General features: G+C 37.3%; 1 protein-coding gene across 20 annotated transcripts in view; it reads left to right on the top strand.

Annotated features, from left to right (window-relative positions):
* The window catches only part of DENND1A (DENN domain containing 1A), a 513,391-nt gene that overhangs the window by 56,323 nt on the left and 434,321 nt on the right, over window positions 1–22,747 (top strand). For 19 of the 20 annotated variants that reach the window (XM_070596419.1, XM_070596426.1, XM_070596409.1 and 16 more), the window contains exon 2: window positions 986–1,056. The exons of the other annotated variant lie outside the window; for it this stretch is intronic. In XM_070596419.1, coding sequence (XP_070452520.1) covers window positions 986–1,056 — 71 coding nt within the window. The remainder of the gene's footprint in view (window positions 1–985; window positions 1,057–22,747) is intronic. 20 annotated transcript variants of the gene reach the window in all.

The raw sequence follows: 22,747 nt of genomic DNA, 5'->3' as shown, positions 1-22,747 counted from the left end.
TCTTCTGCTAAATAATTTTTATTCAATCTAGAAATAATATCTTTATTATAGTTTTAGAATCAAAGAGAAAATACAAAGATAATAAAACTCTGATGTTCTCATCACTCAGAATTAACAACTGTTAACATTCTGTTAGCGCTGTGATCTTTTTAAAACTTGTCATGAAATATTTATGACATAAAAAGGTAAAAGGAGGGGCTGGTCCTGTGGCCAAGTGGTTACGTTTGCACGCTCCGCTTTGGTGACCCAGGGTTTTGCTGGTTCAGATCCTGGGCGTGGACATGGCACCACTCATCAGGCCACGCTGAGGCGGCATCCCATATACCACAACTAGAATGTACAACTATGTACTGGGAGGATTTGGGGAGAAAAAGTAGGGGGAGAAAAAAGATTGGCAACAGTTGTTAGCTCAGGTGCCAATCTTTAGGAAAAAAAAAAAGTAAAAGGATATAATGGACATTCATATACCTGCCATTGCCAATGCAGATGAAGCCCCTGTTCGAGACCTGTATCTTACATTTAGATTAGCATTCTGTCTTCATAATAGCCTAGTGAGATAGGATCCTGTTTCTCTTGTTTCAGTCTTTAAAACCTGTAGGTAAACAAGTTAACTTCATCATGTGAGTGTTTTATCCTGGAATATGAAGGAGAAGGCTACTTTGTGCTAGTGTTGCCTTGGTTTGAGTTTCCTTAGGACTCTACCTTTGGCTTTAGAGATCCAGCTGTGTAAATTGGGAATATGACATCTGTAAAATTATATGTCTAGCCTATTATGTGTCTGGTGTTGTACCTAGACAATTTTTGTGTGTTTAAATTTCACCATAGTTCTTCTGGTTAGGTGTTTTCATTTTATAGGTTAGGAAGATGTGGCTCAGAGAAGTTGAGATAATGATTTTAATCAAGGTCAGCCTTATACCGCAGCCCGCATGTTCTATGCCATGCTGCCTCAGTCCTCGTCAGTAATCATGATCTGTTTCTTTTGTAGGCAAAATCCAGAGACCACGTTTGAAGTGTATGTTGAAGTGGCCTATCCTAGGACAGGTGGCACTCTTTCAGGTATTTGCATGTTTATAATATGGTGTGTTTGTTTATTGTAAAGATAGCCATGCACATGGAATAATATATGAATATTCTAAACTGTTATTTATCTTTAAGATGTTACCTTTTACTTGTGCCCACATCATCCTAGAGAATGGAGAATAAACACAGAGAACAATTTAAGAATTACTGCCATGATAGGCTTGAAGTATGGCTTTGTTCATTGTATTCTTTAGGTCTTGGTTTGTATCTTTCACAGACGTCTGGAAGTCAACTATTTAGTGTGAAAAAAGGGAAATCTCTGCTGTTAAACTGGAAGGAGAGGTTTGAAATGGACTAATTTAGTAAATTTTATGTCTCCTGGTAAAAGAAGGTTGGAAATTAGTTGAAGGAAACACCTCCTCTTGCTTTAGCTTTTGGACTAATTTGGACATGTATTCCTGGACAGCAGGGTCTTAGATAAGGTTAGAGCATCTTGCACAGGCTGAGTATTTCACTTCTTGACCTAAAATCCTTCTTGGTTAATGAGAAAAAATAACCTTATGACCTAATGTTCTTTTTCTTGGTGCCTAAGAGATTGATATATTTGCCAGAGTTGTTAGGGAGCAACTCTTGGTCTACACATACAGACAGTTGTGCATATTATTTGGTGTTTGGGGACAGTGAATTTACTTGGATAGAAATTTGGAGTAATCAGGATTCCACTGGGTTCTTCCCTTAATTGGCTATACAACCTTGGGCATATTTTCTATTTCATTATTTTAATTAGATTGTAATACTCATAAAAGCAGCCACCTTTTATTGAGTATCTGTTGTTCTTTTGTCCTACATGTGTGTCCAGTACAACCCTTAAAGATAGTTGGGTGACATCTTCATTATACCTATGAGAAAATAGAATCTCAGAGACGTCAAATAATTTACCAAGATCACATAGCTACAGTGTGGAATAGCCAGGAATTTTTTTTTTTTTTATTAAGATTATGATAGTTAACAACCTTGTGAAATTACAGTTGTACATCATTATTAGTCATGTTGTAGGTACACCACTTCACCCCTAGTGCCCTCCCCCCACCCCCCCTTTCCCCTGGTAACCACCGATCAGTTCTCCTTGTCTATATGTTAACTACCACCTATGAGTGGAGTCATACAGAGTTCGTCTTTCTCTGTCTGGATAGCCAGGATTTTTGATTCAAGTCTTCTTCACTGTGCTTCACTTTCCTTCTTGAGGACAGTGATCGTGTTGTACACATCTTTCCATGTCATCTGCAGGGCTTTGCACATTGTTACTAATATTTGTTAAAATGAATGAATTTCTCTTAATAGCAAAAGTGAGATAATTGAATGTGTTCCACTTTCTGGATTGTCTAATGAAGGCTGTGAAACATGTTACAAATTTATGGTTGTTCTAGAAGTAGAATGTTAACATCCCTGTCAAGTTATGCCTCTAATTGTGCAAACCATTGGATTGGGCAGATATCTGTTCCCAGGTGTGTACACGCAGCAGCATGTCTATGGGGTGACTTTACAGATGAACCATTTGGTGATGGCCATGATTTGACAGATAAATTTAAGGACAAAAATTTTTCTTATTTCTACCATTGCTAATGTTTCCCATTTCAATGTCCTAAGATTTTTTCGCCCAAAATTAAAATGAATTTTTTGAGGAATATGAACAAAATTTGAAAAGTACAAATAAAACAGAAGAATGAACAAAATGAAAAGTCTTTATCTTACTCTCTTATCCCAGTCATCTAATTCCTCTCCCTGTAGACAATTCTTTTCTTAACCCTTTACCATATATTTTTAAACTTATTTTGAAAATATTTTAAAAGGTAAAAGCTACAAGAATAGGCAAGTGTGGGCCAGCCCGGTGATGCAGCGGTTGAGTTCGCACGTTCCACTTCTCGGCAGCCCAGGGTTCGCTGGTTCGGATCCCGGGTGTGGACATGGCCATGCTGTGGTAGGCGTCCCATGTATAAAGTAGAGGAAGATGGGCATGGATGTTAGCTCAGGGCCAGTCTTCCTCAGCAAAAAGAGGAGGACTGGCAGTAGTTAGCTCAGGCTAATCTTCCTCAAAAAAAAAAAAAAAAGAATAGGCAAGTGCATATGCCCTTTTCTTAGATTCATCAATTGTTACTATTTTACCATATTAGCTTTTTTACTGTATTTATATTCATATTATTTTTCGCTGAACCGTTTGAGAATAAGTTGCAGACATTGTGATCCTCCACTCCTAAATATTTCAGAATATATCTCCTAAGGATAAGGACGTTTTCTTACATAACTCTAGTACAATTATTGCAATAAGAAAATTTAACATTGATATTTCTTTATGTTTTGTGACATATTTTTGAAGAATTCAGGTCTGTTTTGTAGAAATTCCTTGGATTTTGATCTGATTCTATGCTCATGATTAGATTCAGGTTATGGATTTTCACAGGAGTATCTCAAATGTGATATTGTGTATCATATCAGCAGGCACACAATGTCTGTCCCATTGTTTGTGGAAAAAGTACATAAAATCTATATGTGCAGTTTAACAAATAATTATAAAGTGTGTAGCTCATGTTACTGCTATCCAGGTTAAGAAATATAATGTTGCCTGCTTCTAAGGAAATAACGGTCCTGGCAAAAGGGATCCCTGCCCTGGCCTTATGCTTTAGAGGACCCTGCTTTGGCCCTCTTCCCTGGGGAAAGGAGTCTGTGGGGCCGCTGGGACATGCCCACTTGAGGCCTGAACCTTTCCATCTCAGACCATGCTTTGAGTACCTAGGATCTCCGGATTTCTTGCCCAAATGGCCCTGAGCTTGTTTTCAGAGCCTCTTTAAGTCTCTTCCCCCTTATGGTTTGTCTTCCGCTCTCTTTATGGTATCATTAATCAAAACTTCTTGATTTTAATTTAGTACAATTTATCAATATTTTCCTCCTCTACAGATATAAAGATATTTTGCTATGTTTTCTTCTAAGAAATGTATAGTTTTTGCCTTTCACATTTAGGTCTTTAATCTATCAAGGATTTTAGTTTTCTGTTAGATTATATCCAGAAAGTATCCAGAAAAGTTAAACTCCAAATTTGATTCCTTAATCCATGATTTTTAAAAATTGGGAAACTAAATAAAGCCAAATTATTAAGATATGCTGCTCCTCTACTTATATTTTTATAAAAAGATTAGCTGCTTCTAAATCATACCTAAAAAATTACCTCACAATAAAAAGATGACAGATCAGGGGGCCGGCCCCGTGGCCGAGTGGTTAAGTTCTCACGCTCTGCTGCGCGTGGCCCAGTGTTTCGTCGGTTTGAATCCTGGGCGCGGACATGGCACTGCTCATTGAGCCACGCTGAGGCGGCGTCCCACATGCCACAACTAGAAGGACCCACAACAGAGAATATACAACTATGTACCGGGGGGCTTTAAAAAAAAAGATGACAGATCTGAGAAAGGCTGGTAAGAAATATTACTGGACTTTAAGGACAGTTCTTTCTCCCATTGATTACATTTAATAATCCTGAATTCCTGAAGACACATTTTGTAAACTCGCATGTATCCTGTGCTCTGAAGAGCATTCCATGACATCCATGGAAGGGACATGTGATCTATCAGTTGTACTTAGACATTGCATCAAGGCCTATGACACTGAATGGGACACCTTGCAAACATCATACAAATAAGATTTGGGTACACAAACTGAACTCATGGTGCTGCTTAATTTCTTTGGGAATTTGTAAGATTCCCTAGCTGCTAGTACCAGTGAATAAGCTGTCACTTATTTGATTTTAGGTACCTTTTATCTACTTCTACAACCTTCTCATTTGTTTTTAATAAAACTTATTATATTTGCCTTTTTCTGATGTGATTTAAGGCATTGTTTTTCCATTTTAAATGATTGCAAAGAATCTGCCTTAAGATTGGTCTTTGTTCCTTGGCTCTGCATCTCTGATCTCTGCCCAAGTATCTGAGCAAACTTAGGTAAAAACCTTACGCCACACAGTACTAGTGTCTGGGCATAATCTTCCCTTTGAAGTTTGTTTGCATCCCCAAGAGGGATTAATTCCCTGCTGTGAGAAGGTGGGTTAGAAAGCACTGAAACTACTTTACGGGTCTTTAATTGGAGGATTTAGTATACATTTTGTTCTATAAACTTCTGTGGGAGTCTCATTCTTACAGTTTTTCTTATACTGTATGTTATGTTCTCATTGTAAATTAAAAGAATACTAAAAATTTGCTCAAGTTTTTTGAGTACATATTGACAGATTATCCTGGTGTGTGTTTTTTTAATTCATCTTTGAATTTTTAGTATTTGTTTTCTGATTAGTCTTAGTATGTATAAAATTTAAAATTTTTTTAAAAATTATAAAGAGAAAAATCACTCAGTGATAACTACTGTTAATGTTTTGGTATATTTATTTCTTTGTAGTCTTCTTTTGTGTGTGTGTGTGTAAATAAAATATATAAACTTTTTCCCCAAACTCCTGCTATATGTGTGCATTATCTTTGCTCCTCCCCCCAAATTAATCATTAAGGTTTTCCTAAAATTATTAATATAGCTTTGTAAAAGTCATTTCATTTGCAGTGAGTTACTACATCATATTTATGTGCTATAGTTACTTATAACTGGATCTTTAGATTGTTTCCAGAGTTCTCCTGTTGTAAATAATGCCAGTGAACATCTTTGTGTATAATGCTTGTAATTTAGGTATGTCATTTTAATGCTTTAAAAAGAAGTCAGATCATTTTGAGAAGATCTTTGATCTACTTTGCTCTTAACTTTTTTATGCTTTCTTTTTTTCCACCTTCCCTTTTGTGTACTCTAATTTGTGTATTTGTTCAAGAACTCACCTTTAGGGATAGGGATAGGGATCCCAGAAAATCAATACAGTTGTCTCAAGTTGTGAAAGCTCCCAAAGCTGAGTTTAGCCTGTCTGACTGAAGGTCTCGGAAGAGGGTGCTCTTGCAAGAGGGATGAGCCTGCCCAGTCCCACGATCAGATGGTACTGACCATGCTGAAACTCTGGAATGCATTTCAAATACGAGTGTCTCGTTACAGCTGGCATTTCTGAGCCTGCTTCAGGCACTCTTCTTGGAGAGCTGCTTAGCACTGGGAGAGTGGCAGCATCAGGTTCTCAAGACTGTGGGCAGACCGGCTTCCTCCTGTGTCAGTTCCCCTCCCAGCATTTTTACTGCATTAGCCCAATGGCCACTTTTTAAAAAGAAGTGGATAGTCAAGTTGAGAAACTGTGTGAGAGCTCTGTGAAAGGAATGCTTAACACATGGTACTTTGGTTAGCTGAGTTTTTCAGCTATCTTGGTGTTAAGCAGTAATCTTAAAAAAAAAAAAAAAAGGAAAATCTTTAAAATCTCTTAAATATCTGTTCACATTTCTGTATTAGTAGTATCATGGAGAAAACTGAGACTTGGCCAACTTAAGGAATTGAGAACCAGATTTGTTATTTTAAACTTTAGCTTTTACTTTACGGGACTCTAATTCTAGGGGGTTTGCCTGAATCTGTGATCACAGCGGATGCTCAATATTATTAGATATTTTTTAAAAATCGACTTAAAAAATAAACAATTTTTTGCTGTCTCTTTGTAGGTAGAGTAGCAAGGAAAGGCCCTTTTGAGAGTTATTTTTACTACAGATTAAAATAGTCTTAGAGGTATTAACTAAATTTATCATCTTTCTTTTCAATAATAATAAGATAAATCACAGCAAACTTTTGAAGAATGGTAATAAAATAGCTTTTATTGAGTCCTTCTAATGTCCCAGTCACTTTTCTTAATTTTACTTCCTTAAAACTTAAACAGCCCTCCAAGATGGGTCTTATTTTTCTGGAAACTGAGGCTCAGAGAGGTTAACTTACTTACCCAGGTCAGAAAACCACTAAGTTGTAGAATCAGGATCTTAGCTTCATTCCTGTGGCATCTTCCTCAAAATAACTGGCTAATATTGCCTGCGTATGTAGTAGTTAGAAAAATCAGTAATGTGGGGGAAGAAAAATCAGGCTTGTATAGACTATCAGGGGAGAAGCAGTTTACGTTCATGAACTATATAAAGGTTTCTTATACTTTTTCTTTCTTTTTGGATGAGTCAGCATGATTACTTTAGCTTTTCCTTATTTTTCTTGAATTTTCCAGTGAAAGTGAATCTATCGTATGGAGTATTAAGATACATACCCTGATTTGTAGTAGTGTAGTAGGGACAAATTACCACTCACATGGGAGACATGGATTACTTAAAAGTCTTTGTAATTTTTCCTGACTCTAAGTACTTGATATGCCAGTTAGAAAATGTCTTGTTTGGGGTGGAAGCATGGAACCTCATCTCACTGTACTTTTTAAGCTTGTTTTAAAAAGTCAGAGATAGCTTTGAGAATGGTCATGTTCCTTATATCTTTGCTGAGGATTGTTATAATGATGGTTTCTTTAAACTGGAGGTGAACCTAGTGAGAGTTCATTGTAATAAAGCTTCTGCACACCATCTAATGAAGTAAGTAGTATTATCTCGATTATATAGGTAAAAAAAAAAATAGGGTTCCATGAGGGCGGAAATGATCTTTCATTACCAACAGCTAGAATAGTACCTGGCATATGGTAGCCCCTCGACAAGTATTGAATGATTAAAGCTTAGAGATAGGAAGCATCTGGTCCAAAGGACAGAGTTGGAATTTAAACTCTAGTGTGACTATATTCTTTAAAAGTTTATGAAAACTGTGATACAAATTATATAATATGTGTGCATGTATATGTACAGTTTAAAGAATAAATGAGAATGCGTGTACCCACCACTCAAGAAATAGAACATTTTGTATCTTTGAAGCCCCCCTGTATGCCTCTCTCAAGTTGCCTTTTTCTACTGAGATCACATTTTGAATTTTACCATGATTGTATATCGTTGCTTGAAACTTGTGCTTTTTATTATGCTATGCTGATGCTCTAAACTGGTTATGTAGAATGACTTTGAATTGCTGTTCTTAAAAAGTAACAAAGTGAGCCATATATTTTCTTAATTAATGTTTAGTTATTTGAAGCTGATTCCAGATTTCTTCCTGCTCCTAAAGTGTACAATTTAGAGACCATCTGGGTATAAATTATGATATAGGAGAGTCTTACAATTTTTGGTAATTCATGACAGTGTGGTTTTTCTTGCTGTATTTGTGGTTCACAGTGTTAGGCTGTTGGCCCTCTAGGTGGACCAGGAATTCATTGATCTACTAAATGATAAAATCCCTGAGAGCAGTGAGTTTGTTGATTTTTTAAATTTTTTAATTCCCTCAAAATTCCAATCTCAGAGCCTCATTTTCTCACTTATAAAACAGGGGCCCTAACAGTACCTACTTTATTCAGTTGAAAGGATTAAATGGGAATGCACAGTGCATGGGATGTGGAAAGTTCTTAATAAATGGGAGCTGTTGTTATTTATCATTTGTTTTGAAAGCTTTTATTTTTTTAGACAAGTGTTAGATTCACAGAAAAATTGAGGAAGATAGGGATTTGCCATATACCCCCGGTCCCACACGTACACAGCCTTTGCCATTATCAACATCCCCCACCAGAGTGGTACATTTGTTACAATTGATGAACCTACATTGACACGTCATTATCTCCCAAAGTCCATTGTTTACGTCATGGTTTGCTCTTGGCATTGTATATTCTATGAGTTTGGACAAATGTATAATGACATGTATCCTTCATTAGAGTATCTTATAGAGTATTTTCTCTGCCCTAAAAATCCTCTGTGCTCTATTTATTGCTCCACGCCCCCTACCCCCAGCCCCTGGCAACCACTGATCTTCTTGCTGTCTCTATAGTTTTACCTTTTCCAGAATGTCATATAGCTGGAATTGTATAGTATGTAGCCTTTTCAGATGGGCTCCTGTCAGCTAATAATGTGCATTTAGGGTTCCTCCATGTCTTTTCATGGCATGATAGCTCATTACTTTTGTTTTTTTTTTTTAAAGATTTTATTTTTTTCTTTTTTCTCCCCAAAGCCCCCCGGTACATAGTTGTATATTCTTCGTTGTGGGTCCTTCTAGTTGTGGCATGTGGGACGCTGCCTCGGCGTGGCTTGATGAGCAGTGCCATGTCCGTGCCCAGGATTCGAACCAACGAAACACTGGGCCGCCTGCAGCAGAACGCGCGAACTTAACCACTCGGCCACAGGGCCAGCCCCAGCTCATTTCTTTTTAGCACTGAATCATATTCCATTGCCTGAATGTGCCACGGTTTATTTATCCATTCACCTACTGAAGGACATCTTGGTTGCTTCCAAGTTTTGGCAGTTATGAATAAAGCTGCTATAAACATCCATGTGCCGGTGTTTGTGTGGACATAAGTGTCCAACTCCTTCAGGTAAATAGGACCGTGATTGCTGGATCATATGGTAAGCATATGTTTAGTTATGTAAGAAAGTGGCTGTACCATTTTTGCATTCCCACCAGCAATGAATGAGAGTTCCTGCTATTCCATATCCTCACCAGCATTTGGTGGTGTCAGTGTTCTGGATTTTGGCCATTATAATAGGTGTGTAATCGTATCTCGTTGTTGTAATTTGCATCTCCCTGATGATATATGATGTGGAACATCTTTTCATTTACTTATTTGCCATCTGTATAACTTCTTTGGTGAGATGTTTGTTAAGGTCTTTGGCCCATCTTTTAAATCAGGTTGGTTGTTTTCTTATTGTTGAGTTTTAAGAGTTCTTTGTATATTTTGGATAACAAATGTGTCTTTTGCAAATATTTTCCTCCAGTCTGTGGCTTGTTATCGTTCTCTTGACATTGTCTTTGGCAGAGCAGAAATTGTAAATTTTAATGAAGTCTAGCTTATCAATTATTTCTTTCATGGATTGTACCTGTGGTGTTGAATTTAAAAAGTCATCACCATACCCAAGGTTATCTAGATTTTCTCCTATGTTATCTTCTGGGAGTTTTATAGTTTTGTGTTTTGTATTACATTACATTTACATTTACATTTCGGTCTCTGATTAACTTTGAGTTAATTTTTATGAAGAGTGAAAGGCAGGTCTGTGTCTAGATTCAGTGTTTTGCATGTGGATATCCAGTTGTTCCAGCACTGTTTGTTGGAAAAACTATTTTGGTCTATTGTTCATTTGTCTATTCTTTCACCCAGACCATTCTGTGTTGGTTACTGTAGCTTTATATTAAGTCTTGAAGTCAGTGTCTATTCTCTGAGTTTGTTCTTCTCTTTCAGTATTGTGTTGGCTGTTCTGGGTCTTTTTTCTCTCCATATAAACTTTAGAATCAGTTTGTTGATATCCACAAAATATCTTGCTGGTATTTTGATTGCATTTATATTGAATCTTTAGATCAAGTTGTGAAGAACTGACATCTTGCCAATATTGTCTTCTTAATGCGTGAGCATGGAGTCTCTCTCCGTTTATTTAGTTTTTTGATTTTGTTCATCAGTGTTTTGTAGTTCTCCTCATATAGTTCTTGTACATATTTTTGTTAGATTTATACTTAAGTAGCTATTATTTCAAATTATTTTTTTATATGTGTGTATATGTATATATATATTTTTTTTTGGTGAGGAAGATTATCCCTGAGTTAACATCTGTTGCCAGTCTTCCTCTATTTTGTATGTGGGATGCTGCCACAGCATAGCTTGACAAGTGGTGTGTAGGTCTGCATCCCGGGATCCAAACCTGTGAAACCTGGGCCACCAAAGCAGAGCGTGTGAACTTAACCACTACACCACCGCGCCATCCCTTTATTATATGTTTTTTAAGGCAAGAGTTCAATCTGTGTAGAACTCTTCTATTAGCAACTGTTATCAAGCTAACACAGCTGAAAAGTGGGAAGTAAGTAAAAGTAACTAGCCCAAGTAGAGTTCTCAGAATTCATGTATTCAAACTTAAATCCTTTATTCATGGAAAAGCTCTTAGCTTATGCCCCACGTGCTTTGGTTTGCCCTGAAGATTTTTGTGTATTATATTGCTCAGTGCAGTTACTGATCATGTTGATGACATTGAATCACTGTATTTAGTCAGGATTCTTTTTGTCGGCAGAAGCCCAATGAAATCTGGCTTGAGCAAAAAAGGGAATTTATTGGCTCTCACTAGTGAGAAGTTCAGTGGTAAAACTGGCTTTGGGTTTTGCTGGATCTAGGTGTTCTACTTATATTTTTAGAAATTTGTCATCTCTTTATCTATGGTTTTCTGTCTTCTGTGTTGGGTTCATTTCTGGACAAGTGCTCCCTATACAATGGCAAAGATGGCAACTAGCAAATCCTAGCTTACATTCTACCGTGTCGGTCACCCAAGTGGAAAAAGAGTATCTTACATTATTTTGAGCTATAGTCTCAGGGCCGATTGTAATAGGCCCCCTTTGAGCCATAGGCCTATCTGTGAACCAATCACCATAATTCTGGGTGGGTGACTCTGAGATACTGATTCAGGGATGAGGGAGTATTTTTTTTTTTTTTAATTAATGTTATGATAGATTACAACCTTGTGAGATTTCAGTTGTACATTTTTGTTAGTCATGTTGTGGGTATACCACTTCCCCCTTTGTGCCCTCCCCCCAACCCCCTTTTCCCTGGTAACCACCGATCAGATCTCCTTATCAATATACTAACTTCCACCTATGAGTGGAGTCATATAGAGTTCGTCTTTCTCTGACTGGCTTATTTCGCTTAACATAATACCCTCGAGGTCCATCCATGTTGTTGTGAATGGGCCAATTTGTCTTTTTTTATGGCTGAGTAGTATTCCATTGTGTATATATACCACATCTTCTTTATCCAATCATCAGTTTCTGGGCATGTAGGTTGGTTCCACGTCTTGGCTATTGTAAATAATGCTGCGATGAACATAGGGGTGCAACGGACTCTTGAGATTTCTGATTTCAGGTTCTTAGGGTAGATACCCAGTAATGGGATGGCTGGGTCATAGGGTATTTCTATTTTTAACTTTTTGAGAAATCTCCATACTGTTTTCCATAGTGGCTGTACCAGTTTGCATTCCCACCAACAGTGTATGAGGGTTCCTTTTTCTCCACAACCTCTCCAACATTTGTCGCTCTTGGTTTTGGATGTTTTTGCCAATCTAACGGGTGTAAGGTGATATCTTAGTGTAGTTTTGATTTGCATTTCCCTGATGATTAGCGATGATGAACATCTTTTCATGTGTCTATTGGCCATATTCATATCTTCTTTTGAGAAATGTCTGTTCATGTCAGGGATGATGGAGTATTTTTGTGGGGACCTGTTCAGTGCCACCTGGATTCTATAGCCTAAAAATGGGCAGGGTAGTTCCTTAGAGGAAAATCTGGTGCTATTACCAGGAGCGAGAATGGATGCTGGGCAGCCAAAACAGATGTCCATTACAGTCCTGAAGAAAATATTTTATTCAAAATATTCTTTTCAAAAAAGCAGTGCAATGTATAATCTAGTTTGGAAAGATTTACAACTGAAATGATTAAGTTTCAATGCTTAAAAATGGAGGTCTTCAGCTTTCTTGTATAAGCCTAATTTCCCCAGAAGTCTACATGACTAAGGTCTTACTATCACACATCTAAGTTTTGTTTAGTTCTTTAGTCACTTATTCTTTGAGCACTCACTTCAGGTTCAGCACTGTGCTAGACTATAGAAAGTGGAGCGTAAGCGCTGTGAAATGGGAACTAGACCTCGTGTAAATGCTTAGCAGACTTTTTTTTTTTTAACCTTTGGGAAATTGGATTCTAGCTTTTGAACTTCTTTTGGTATTATTTCATAACATGTTTTGCATTTCCTTCTTTATGTTACGTTGGAAACATGCGGTCTGCTCAAAGACTTTTGTTAGGAAAAGAAAGTTTTACTGAAGGTACCACTATGAGCTTGCTTTTCTCAGCAGGAAACTTTAGGAAGTTTCTTGATTTAAAGACAGTTTTCTTACCTTTAATGTGTTCTAAGGCATTAGAATTTTATGCTGTCACAAAGTCTTATTTGAAGAGAAAATAGATCCAAATGAATTGCTGTTTAAATTAGAACTGTCATTATCTTCATGGATAATTTGTAATAAAAAACAATGTTATGGAAAGACTGTAGGCTTTGAAATCATATTTCTTCTGCCACTCACTATTTGTTTGACCTTGGGAAAGTTATTTAAACTGAATTCTAGTTTGCCGATTGTTGAAATGGGACTTATATCTATTTGGCATGTTGTTTTGTAAACTAGAGACAATATGTATTAAAATGCCTAACACAGAAACTGCTACAAATTAGGCGTTCTTGTAGTGACTTAATTCAACATCATCCTTAAGTAAAAACCAAAAAACCTCAAACTCCAAACTAAAACCAAACAATAAAACTTTCTGCAATTGTGATTTTGTTGAGAGATTAAATCTTCTTTCTGATAGAATTAGTTTAAATTCCTTTTGAAAGGGGTCAAATGCTAGAGTAATAGTGAGATGAAGATATGAAATTACTTGGTGAAAAGAAGACTGTCTGAATGACCAATTTTCTTTTTCAGAAAATGTAAGATTAATTCTGAGTTGTTTTCAGAAAAACACACTTTGACACATGGATAATTTCAAATGATCAGCCTATGTATTTTTTTCCTACACTTATATGTCACAGTTACACTTTGACAAGAACCCAATGATGAGTTCCCAGTTACCAGAATTTTTTATTTAAACTGTCTACTTGTGAGAAGAGCTAGATGCCAAGAGAATAAGCTGGTATCAGAGATTTATCAAAACGGCCCATTTCTGGAATATGGTCTATAGTTGATGTATGTTTAGCCCAGGTTTCTGTCCTCAGCGGTAATCATCACTGATACTCAGAATGATGGAATTGGCTTCTAGAGCATCAAAGAGTTCCGTTAGTTTGTTAGGTTGTACTTACTATGAAAGGAAAATTGACAAAAGTATTTGGGAAAGATTTTCTACAAAGACTGAAATGAAAAATATTTTCATGATGACTCTCAATGAAGTAGAAAATCAGCCAAGCAGAGCATTTAATTTATTCCCTCTTCCTACTAAATATTTGGTTAATAGGAGGTCTTCCCCATCCCCCCCAAAACTCCAAAAATATTAGCAAAATCAAGTTAAGAGCATAATTTCTAGAATCAGTTCATCTGTGTGCAAATTCCAACTCTACCACTTATGACTTATTTTCTTGTGTGATTTTGGGCAAATTACTTAATCTCTCTCCTTGTCTTAGTTTCCTCAGCTGTAAAATGGGGATCATGATGATCGTACCTCATAGCCCTGTGGAAAAAATGAGAGAAATGAGAAAAAAAAAAATTGAAGAATTAAGCACAGGATGTGGCACAGAGTACCTCTCGTTTGAACTGTCATTAAAGAAAAATGAGTTTGATTTGTTTGAATTGAAGATTGTCGGGGGTCTGAACTGGGGAAATCTCTCTTGCTCCTGTTGTAGACTCTCCGTCTGCACACTCACAGCAGGACACTGGGATCAGGTCTAAGGCAGTTCTAGGCCCACGGCCTGTATAAGCCTTGACTGGGTTTCTTGCTTGCCTCCAGCTGCCCCAGCAAGTTCAGTTTAGGTTTTTTAAAAGTTCTTAATCCCTGGGGTGGACCCTGGAACAAGCCGACCTAATTTCTCCAGTATTTGCTGAATGAATGTTGAGTTGACTCAGGTTTCATCTGGGCTTCTCTGGATCTGCTGGAGGATAAAAGCTCACATCTAGACCCACTTTAAATTGAAATTTAGGGCTGACCACTGCTACATTTGTCCCTTTTTATTTCGAAATTTTTTTCATATCACACTTCATCCATTCAGCAATATTTATTACAAGACTGTTGTGTGATAGGTGCTGGGGGTGGGAGTGGGTATTCCAGACAGAAGGCAAAGCATTTGCAAAGCTGTGGAGGAGGAGTTTATTTCTCTTTTTCTGAATAAAAAATATGACTTTTAGTGAGATTGGGATCAGTTGAGGGCCACCTGTACGATCATACTCAGTCTGTGAGTTCCGTGAGGCAGAGATCTTTGTTTGCTTGGTTCGCTGGTGGGTCCTCAGCACCAGGAACAGTGAGTGGTACACAGTAGGCACTCAATACATACTTGTTGGATGGGATTTCAGTGAACCCTGATATTTTGATTAGTCTCTGCAGTTTTACTGTTGATAAATACCTCATTTCCAGTAAGTTGAATGGCTGTTCAATTTGCTATATTCTGTTTTTTAATGAAAAGCCTTGGGTAGGACTAGTGGGAGGGCATTTATGTTAGAAGCAAGAGTTATCTTTGCAATTTTCTCTCCAGTGATTGTTCTGGAAGATATTTTTCTGCCTTTTCTATGAGTGGATGTGCTCAGGATGAAAAGTTTAAAGGAAGGCACGCTCACATTCATCTCACTAGGCGAGGAATGCCTTTTCCTCTCCATTTAGTAAGTGTCCATCAGACTTCCCAGAGTACAATGAGGCATTTACCCCAGGCCTCGGTGGCAGCCCATACTTTTTGAATTTTAGGCTTTTCTGCCACCCCTGGGAAACTGCCTGGTGGTCTGGCATCATGGGAATCTGTCTCACTCATAGCTGTTTCCCTACCCTTTCCTCTAGCAGAAGCAGTGGGTGTAGTGGAAGGAGCTTTGGACTTGGGTCTGTAACGAATAGCAATTTGACCTTGGGGCAGTTATTCATTTTTTTTGTTGAGTTTTCTCATTTGCAAATATGAATTTAGATAGAGTTTGTCTTTTAGGGTTGCTGAGAGGATTAAATAAAATACTAACTATAAAATAACAAACAGTGCCTAGTTAGTTTTCTTTCTTTCTCTGTCACATCAAATCATTATTTTCCACTCTTTCAGCCTTCTGACACAAAAGAACACCTATATTATTTTTCATAACTGGGGGGACTATAGAGTCTTTGGAATGCTTGGTAGTGATTTTCTGTATTTTTTTTTTGTAAAGCGGTGTGGAGTTTTGTTAATGTATTTCCAAAGCCATGCCAAAGCTGCTTTTTAAAAGACACTCATATACTTAATTTAAAAGTTTTCCAGAATATGAACTTAAAGTGAGGGTCTTCTAAGACGGTTCCTATGTGATACTCGGCTTTCTATAAAGAACATAGCTTGTTTTTGTGTTTACGTGTTGGTGAGAGTGTATGTGTGTGTGTGTATGTGAGAGATTGAGAGAGAATAAGAATGAAAATGAAAATATATGTGTGGTGAAAGAGAGATTTTAGCCTGCTCTTGTAACTTTAGCTTTGCTATGCAATGTGCCAAAAGTTATTTCTCCCTAGAGAGTGTCTCTTTCAACAGTTTGTGAAGGCAGCATAAATTCTCACTTGGTGTTCAAGAAAGATGGTAATACAATTTAGTACAACCGAAGTATTTTTTTTTTAACTTGTTAGAAACCAAAATGTGATTGCAATGGCAAAGTTGTCAGCGCACTCAAGTTTAACAAGTGTTCGAAGGATTAGTAAAGGAAATGTAGTTTACTCTGCAGCTTTTATGACAAAGAATTTAAAAGGTTTTGCTCTAAGCCCCACCATGTGTTTCTTCCTTTTCTCCAAAACATACCTCTAAGTTGAAAAGAGAGATGAATCTCTTAGGGAGAAACTATTAACTCTGAGGGAGTTTATCATTGTGTGAGAGGAAGCAGAGCATTTACATTTGAATCAACTCTGAGTGTAGCTTGTGCCCTAATCTGGTTCCTCCTAGAAGTTGGTGAGGAGTTTAAGTACTTCCTACTTTGTGTTCTGGTCCTTGTAGTGCCATCCTAATTTTCTCTGGGATCATAAATTTCCTAATGCAAAGTAAGCAAACTTCTGAGACACTGTGCATTGGTTTTGCACTGAAATGTTTTCTGTAGTTGTCACGGCCATCTAAGTAGGGCCATTGGCTAGAATTGTCTCATTTTCACAGCACTGATTGCTACACTGAAAAATACTGTAAAAAAGACCAAAAATGTAAGTTTGAAAGAGAGAGAATAAAATCACCTCCATCACAATCCCGCTTTAAAGTTTTGAATATTCCCATTTGACATAGTTGCAGGTGTACAATTTTAAATGAGAAAAAGTAAGACCTTAATGTTTATTAATCAATTTTTGAAGACTCCATCAGGGTTTTATAGTTTGATTAGCCAGTTCCCTATTTTTATACATATAAATTCAATTCATTTAAAAATAAGACAAATTAATACTACTCTCAGGTTTGTGGACTTTTGTGATCACATCTTTGGTATTGCCTCCTTGTTTTGGCTGAGGGCATGGGGAAGGGTGGGGAGATGGAGTGGCAGACAGTGGACCAGAGAGAGGGCTGAGAAGGGCTGTGTCAAAGGTAAACTGTTACAGATGGAAATGTTTCTCTAAGTCCAAAATTTGTAAGAAGGCTTACAGTGAGCAATTTCTGAGTTAAAAAAAATTGCTATATTAGTATTTTGCTCTGTGATGAATTAAAGTATCATTTCTTTAAAAAAAATTTAGTTATATTTTAGAGATTCTTAGGTTGCTTTTAATGCCTGCTTCTATCAGTGATTAAGTTTTACTTTCAAATTTTACTTGGGGGAATTCTGCTGATGGTGGATTTAGGTTATTTTAACCTAAAGAGGATAGAAACCACCTACCTAAAAGACTTGGCAGGAGAAATTCTTTGTATTTGCTCTCATGTCTTGTTAGACAGCTGTGTTCTGGATTGGAGTTAGCTTCTGTAGCAGCTGTGAAGTCCTCACCTTACAGAAAGTGTTCCCAGTGAAAGTTTGTTTCTGTGACTTGGGACTGTCATTCAAACCCACCCCAAAGAAACAGGGTGTGTATAATACTTCATGGGTGTCAGATGAAGAATATTGTGGGAGCTATGGTTTGATTAAACCCAATGACCTTTTTTTTTTTTTTTTTTTTAAGAACTTAGCAAGTTAGGCCTTGGGGAGGTAGCCTGTGTTCATTCCTTAGAAATTGGGACAAGAATTTGCCTTTGCTGAAAGAACTTGTGTAGTAAGGGACTAGCTTGAAAATGATTTGCCTGGCATTTGCGCTGGGCATATTTGGAAAGGAAAGCCTCTTTGCATTGTGCATTTAAAAATGTGTCTGTAAGTGTGCTTAGAAAATGGCAGCATTTGCTGGTCTTGGCTGTCAATGTCTTGCTGCTACTGACTGTGTTTAACCAGAAAGGGAAACTCAGAGTAGAAAAAGTCTCACTCCCAAGACTTTACAAGAAAACCCCTCTTTGTTGATTTATATATATATATTTTAAAGGAGCTTGACATCTTCATCAAGTTCACAGTGGGCTTGCTTTGTTTGCTTTCTCTTGAATGCTTGATAAGATTTTTCTTCCATTGTTTTGTGCAGCAAGAACAGATCTTTCCATGGCTGGGGTGGGTTTTTTGTAAATCCACAATATGGTCATTGTCTGGTGGTGAATAATTGTGGCTGCTTTTTGTACAACCAGAACTAAGGCTTTGGCTGTGAACAGATTCCTTCTTAGCGTGAAAAGGGACTAATCCATGTAAATACAGCCCCAAAATAAAGCTTTACAGAAAAGGGGGAAGGCCGCTAAGCAGGAGGGCACAGGTCAGCAATTTAACCTTTAACCTAACAAATAAGAAGCATGAAAGTTCCAGAATTGGTTTACAAAAGAAAGCTCCTGTGATCTGTCAGTTTTTCTTTTCAGGAGGGAACTGGGTGAGAGATCTGACTGACAGCTAGTGCCTTTTAACTGCAGACTGAAATTAACTGCCAAATTGAAACTTGAATATTTGAAGGAGAATTTTTCTTAAATAAATTGAGTTGGCAGAATAGGCTACATGAGCGTTGGTCAGGGTCTTACATGGGATTTTTACCCCTGAAGTGGGAGCCTAGGCATTGGACTGAGCTGCCTTTAAGATCCCTTCCAAGTTTGATAGAGTCTGTGGTCTGACTCTTACCAGTCAAATTAGACATGAACTTTGCTGTTTAAGGCCAGATGAAACTCTTTCCTCTTTTCTAGTATTATCACTGATACCCTTTGTAGACTTTTCATGGCTCCATAAATTAATTGCAGCCTTCACTAAAGATTTGTTAAGAGCTTTTTGTAAATATAATTAATGTGTTTTCCACAAAATAGCCGTCTTGAGATTTCATAATATGTACAACTTTTACGACCTGATGCACTATTAAAAACTCTATTGTGCCATGCAGAGCACTGTAAAGCAGAGGACACAGGCTTGCTTTCATGTGCTGCTGTTTTGTTCAATGCTTAGACATTATTAGCAAATAGAATTGAGGAAGTTAAAACAGCAGAAAGTGAAGTATAGGTGTTTATTAGGCAATGCAGTGGGGAAATGGGAAGCTGTGAAAAATGGGGGATTGCCCTGTTACCTACATGGGCTTGAAGACTTAAGAAAATAAGGTTTGTGCTAAACAGTAAGTTTTACTTTTATGCTGTGGTACTCATTTACAAACTTTGCAAACAGTTTGTATTTATTTAATCACAACAGGTAATCTTGTTAATGAGTGTTACTTTTTGCTTAAAGCATAATGCATCTGAAGTCAGCTGTTCTATTTCATTATAGAGAATTCTGTAACTGATAAAAACTTTAATTACCAAGAATCGTTCAGATTAAAAAGAAACAATGAACTAATGACTTTAAAGTAGGCTCCCTGTAGATTAATAAGAACAGTAATTATACTGTTTAACTCTGTTGTAGAAACAAAAGTCCCAGGGATGATTCTGTTTTAGTTTTTCAGTTTTCTGTAGTACGATTGTAGAAATTGTTTAACACTTGTTCTTTCAAAGGGCCTATTGACCTGCCTCAGTTTACCCCAGGCCTTTAGAGACCAGAGACAACATAATGTTGCAGATTAAAATTAGCATAAAGTTAAGTGGCCACCTTCAATTAGCTCAGGTGTGCCCCCACTTTTTCCAAGGTGATTATGACAACCTCCTAACTGGCCTTCATGCTTTCCTTCACGTCCATGTTTAATGTTGTCATCTGAGGGATCTTTCAGAAGCACAGCTGAGACCACAGCACTCCCCTTCTTACACCTATCTGTGTCCTGTTATCACTGCAAGCTAAAATCAAGCTCGTTCCGTGATCCATCCCTGACCTATCCCGGCTTCATCTTAGTCTACTCCTCTCCTCCTAAACATGCATTTTCCAATATGTGCCAACCAAATTTCATGCACGTTTTCTATTTCCATATCATATTTGGTTTCTCAAAATTGTAAGCAGGGCTAATATCTTTAGGAGGGGAATCTAATGATGATACTTTGAAAATAGCTAATATTGGTGTAGGCTTCACTCTTTGTAAACAGTTCTTTTATTTGATTTTCACAGCAACAATACAGAATAGGCAATGTTTTACGAGAGGTGCTCAATAAATATTTGAATGGATGGTGGAATAAATGAGTGAGTGAACTATGGAGTCAGAAAACTGGAGTTACAGTCCAAATTCTTCTCATCAGCCGTGTAATTTTGGATAAGTAATTTAACCTCTCTGAACCTATTTGCTAATCTGTAAAATGAAGTCTGTGCCGGCCTTGCCTGTCACACTTGATGGTATGACTGAATGCAATAATGTACAGTGAATAAAAATGCTTTCCGAACTGTAAACCCCATGCAAATGTTAGTTACTGTTGTTAATATTCTTAATTTGTTCCAGGTCCTATAAATGAAGAGAAAGCATTCATAGTTATAGATATATTTGTGTTTTAATGACTGAAAAACATTAGAGCTGTTTTATTCATATCGTGTTAAAATATAAGCCTATTTTGATAGCAAACAGAGAATAGTATATTCTTGTTTTCTTTCATAAGGTAGGCATAAGATTTAAAGTGTTAGTAAATGCTAACAAAGGAAGCACATACTCTCTGGTAGATGGGTGTTCAAATGCAGCATTTAGAGGCTCCTCTTTGCTGTACGTTCTCCTTGGGTTGCCTTTCAAGAACCTTTGGGCCATGCTTGACTTCTAGCTCTATGAGCTGTATGCAACTTTTGTGGTAAGCTATTATTTTTATACACATTTTTTTGGTATTATGCATTTTTGTATGCTATTATTTTCCATGGCTTCATTTTTCCTCTTTTTATTTTTTTTTCTTACTCCCTCAGTTTACATGTATATTTCTTATTCTTTTAACTATATGTATTTCTGTAGGTCATCTGTGCTTTATTATTATTTTTTTTCTCCCCAAATCCCCCCAGTACATAATTGTATATTTTAGTTGTGTGTCCTTCTAGTTGTGGCATGTGGGACGCCACCTCAGCGTGGCCTCACGAGCAGTGCCATGTCCGCGCCCAGGATTCGAACCAGTGAAACCCTGGGCCTTTCTCAAAGTGGAGTGCTTGAACTTAAGCACTTGGCCACGGGGCCATCCCCCTGTAGGTCATCTCAGATTGTTTACAGGATGTGGTGGAGTATAAACTCTCCCCGTGTGATCTTAGTCACACCTTAGTTTCTACTGTCCCCTACACACTGATAGTTTGTCAGTGTGCATCTTTGGCCCAGACTCCTGAGTGCCAGACCTGGATCCTCAGCTTTCTGCCAGTAGCTACCTTAAATTGAATTTAACATCCCCCCATGTGTCCCCCTAATCTTCTACCCCCACTCCTGGCCTCAGCAAAACAACACTGAAAAGCCAATCCTAAGCTATTCCTTCTATTCTAGGGTCTTGTTGAATGGCATTAATACCCATTCACTTGCTCATGCCGGAAACCTGAAATCATTCTAGACTCACCCTATATCCAATTAAACTCCAGTATTTTTTTTCGTGTTTTTAAAAAGCTTTAAAAATATTTTAAACAAACTTAAAGTTATAGAAAAGTTGTAATTACACTACAAAGAACTTTATTCCCGTGCACCATTTGAGAATAAGTTGCAAACCTTACCCTCAAATAAGTTAGTGAATATTTGCTGCAAATAAGGTGGTTCTCCTACATAACCATAATATGAGGAAATAATCAAAAATGAGGAAAACATTGATATAGTACTGCCATCTAACTCTCAGAGTTGTGCCAGTTGTCCCAGTAATGTTCTTTAAAGCAAAAGGATTCAATTCAGGATCACAAATTGCCTTTAATTTTGTGTCTCTTTAGTCTCCCTTAGTCTGGAACAGTTCTCAGTCTTCCCTTGATTTTCATGACCTTGACATTTAAAGATTGCAGGGCTCAATTTGTGTTTGTCTGACGTTCCCTAATGATTAGATTTATGGTACGCATCTTTAGCAGGAAAATCATGAAAGTGATGCTGTGCATTATATCCTGTCAGATAGTATACAGTTTTAAATTGTCCCATTACTGATGATGATCAAGATAGTGTTTGGCAGCCTTCTCTACTGAAAAGTTAACTCTTGACCCCTTTGTAATTAATAAATATTTTGGGAGAAAGTACTTTGAAATCATATTAATATTCCTTTCCTCACTATACTTTCAATTTGTTTGACTTTGGACTCATCACTTCCTTTTTTATTCAGGTTATTGAATTATTTGGATTATTATTTGAATAAATTGCATTATTCAATTTGTTCCAGCTTTGATCAGTAGGAGCCACCTTGAGGGAGCTCTTCTGTTCTTTGTGACACATCTTCATCATTCTTTGAGTACTTCTTCACTTTCTGGCACAAGATGTTCTGTGCTGATCTTTCCCTTTCTTTTTCTTAGCCCTGAAATCTGCCACTTCTCCAAGAAGTCATGGTTCCTTTTATTGGAGAATGCAATTTAAAAGTCAAAATCTGGATGCTAGGTGTGCTCATTGCTATTGGGGTATTGCTGCCCCTAGGCCTTCTTAGTGGACAGAGCTAGAGAGTATGTGATATGTATGTAGACACACGTATATTTAC

This window comes from Equus przewalskii, chromosome 26 (genome assembly GCF_037783145.1).
Source record: "Equus przewalskii isolate Varuska chromosome 26, EquPr2, whole genome shotgun sequence".
In the NCBI taxonomy this organism is placed as follows: Eukaryota; Metazoa; Chordata; class Mammalia; order Perissodactyla; family Equidae; genus Equus; species Equus przewalskii.
The sequence above is the reverse complement of the archived record's forward strand: the minus strand, read 5'-3'. Positions and strand labels throughout refer to the sequence as shown.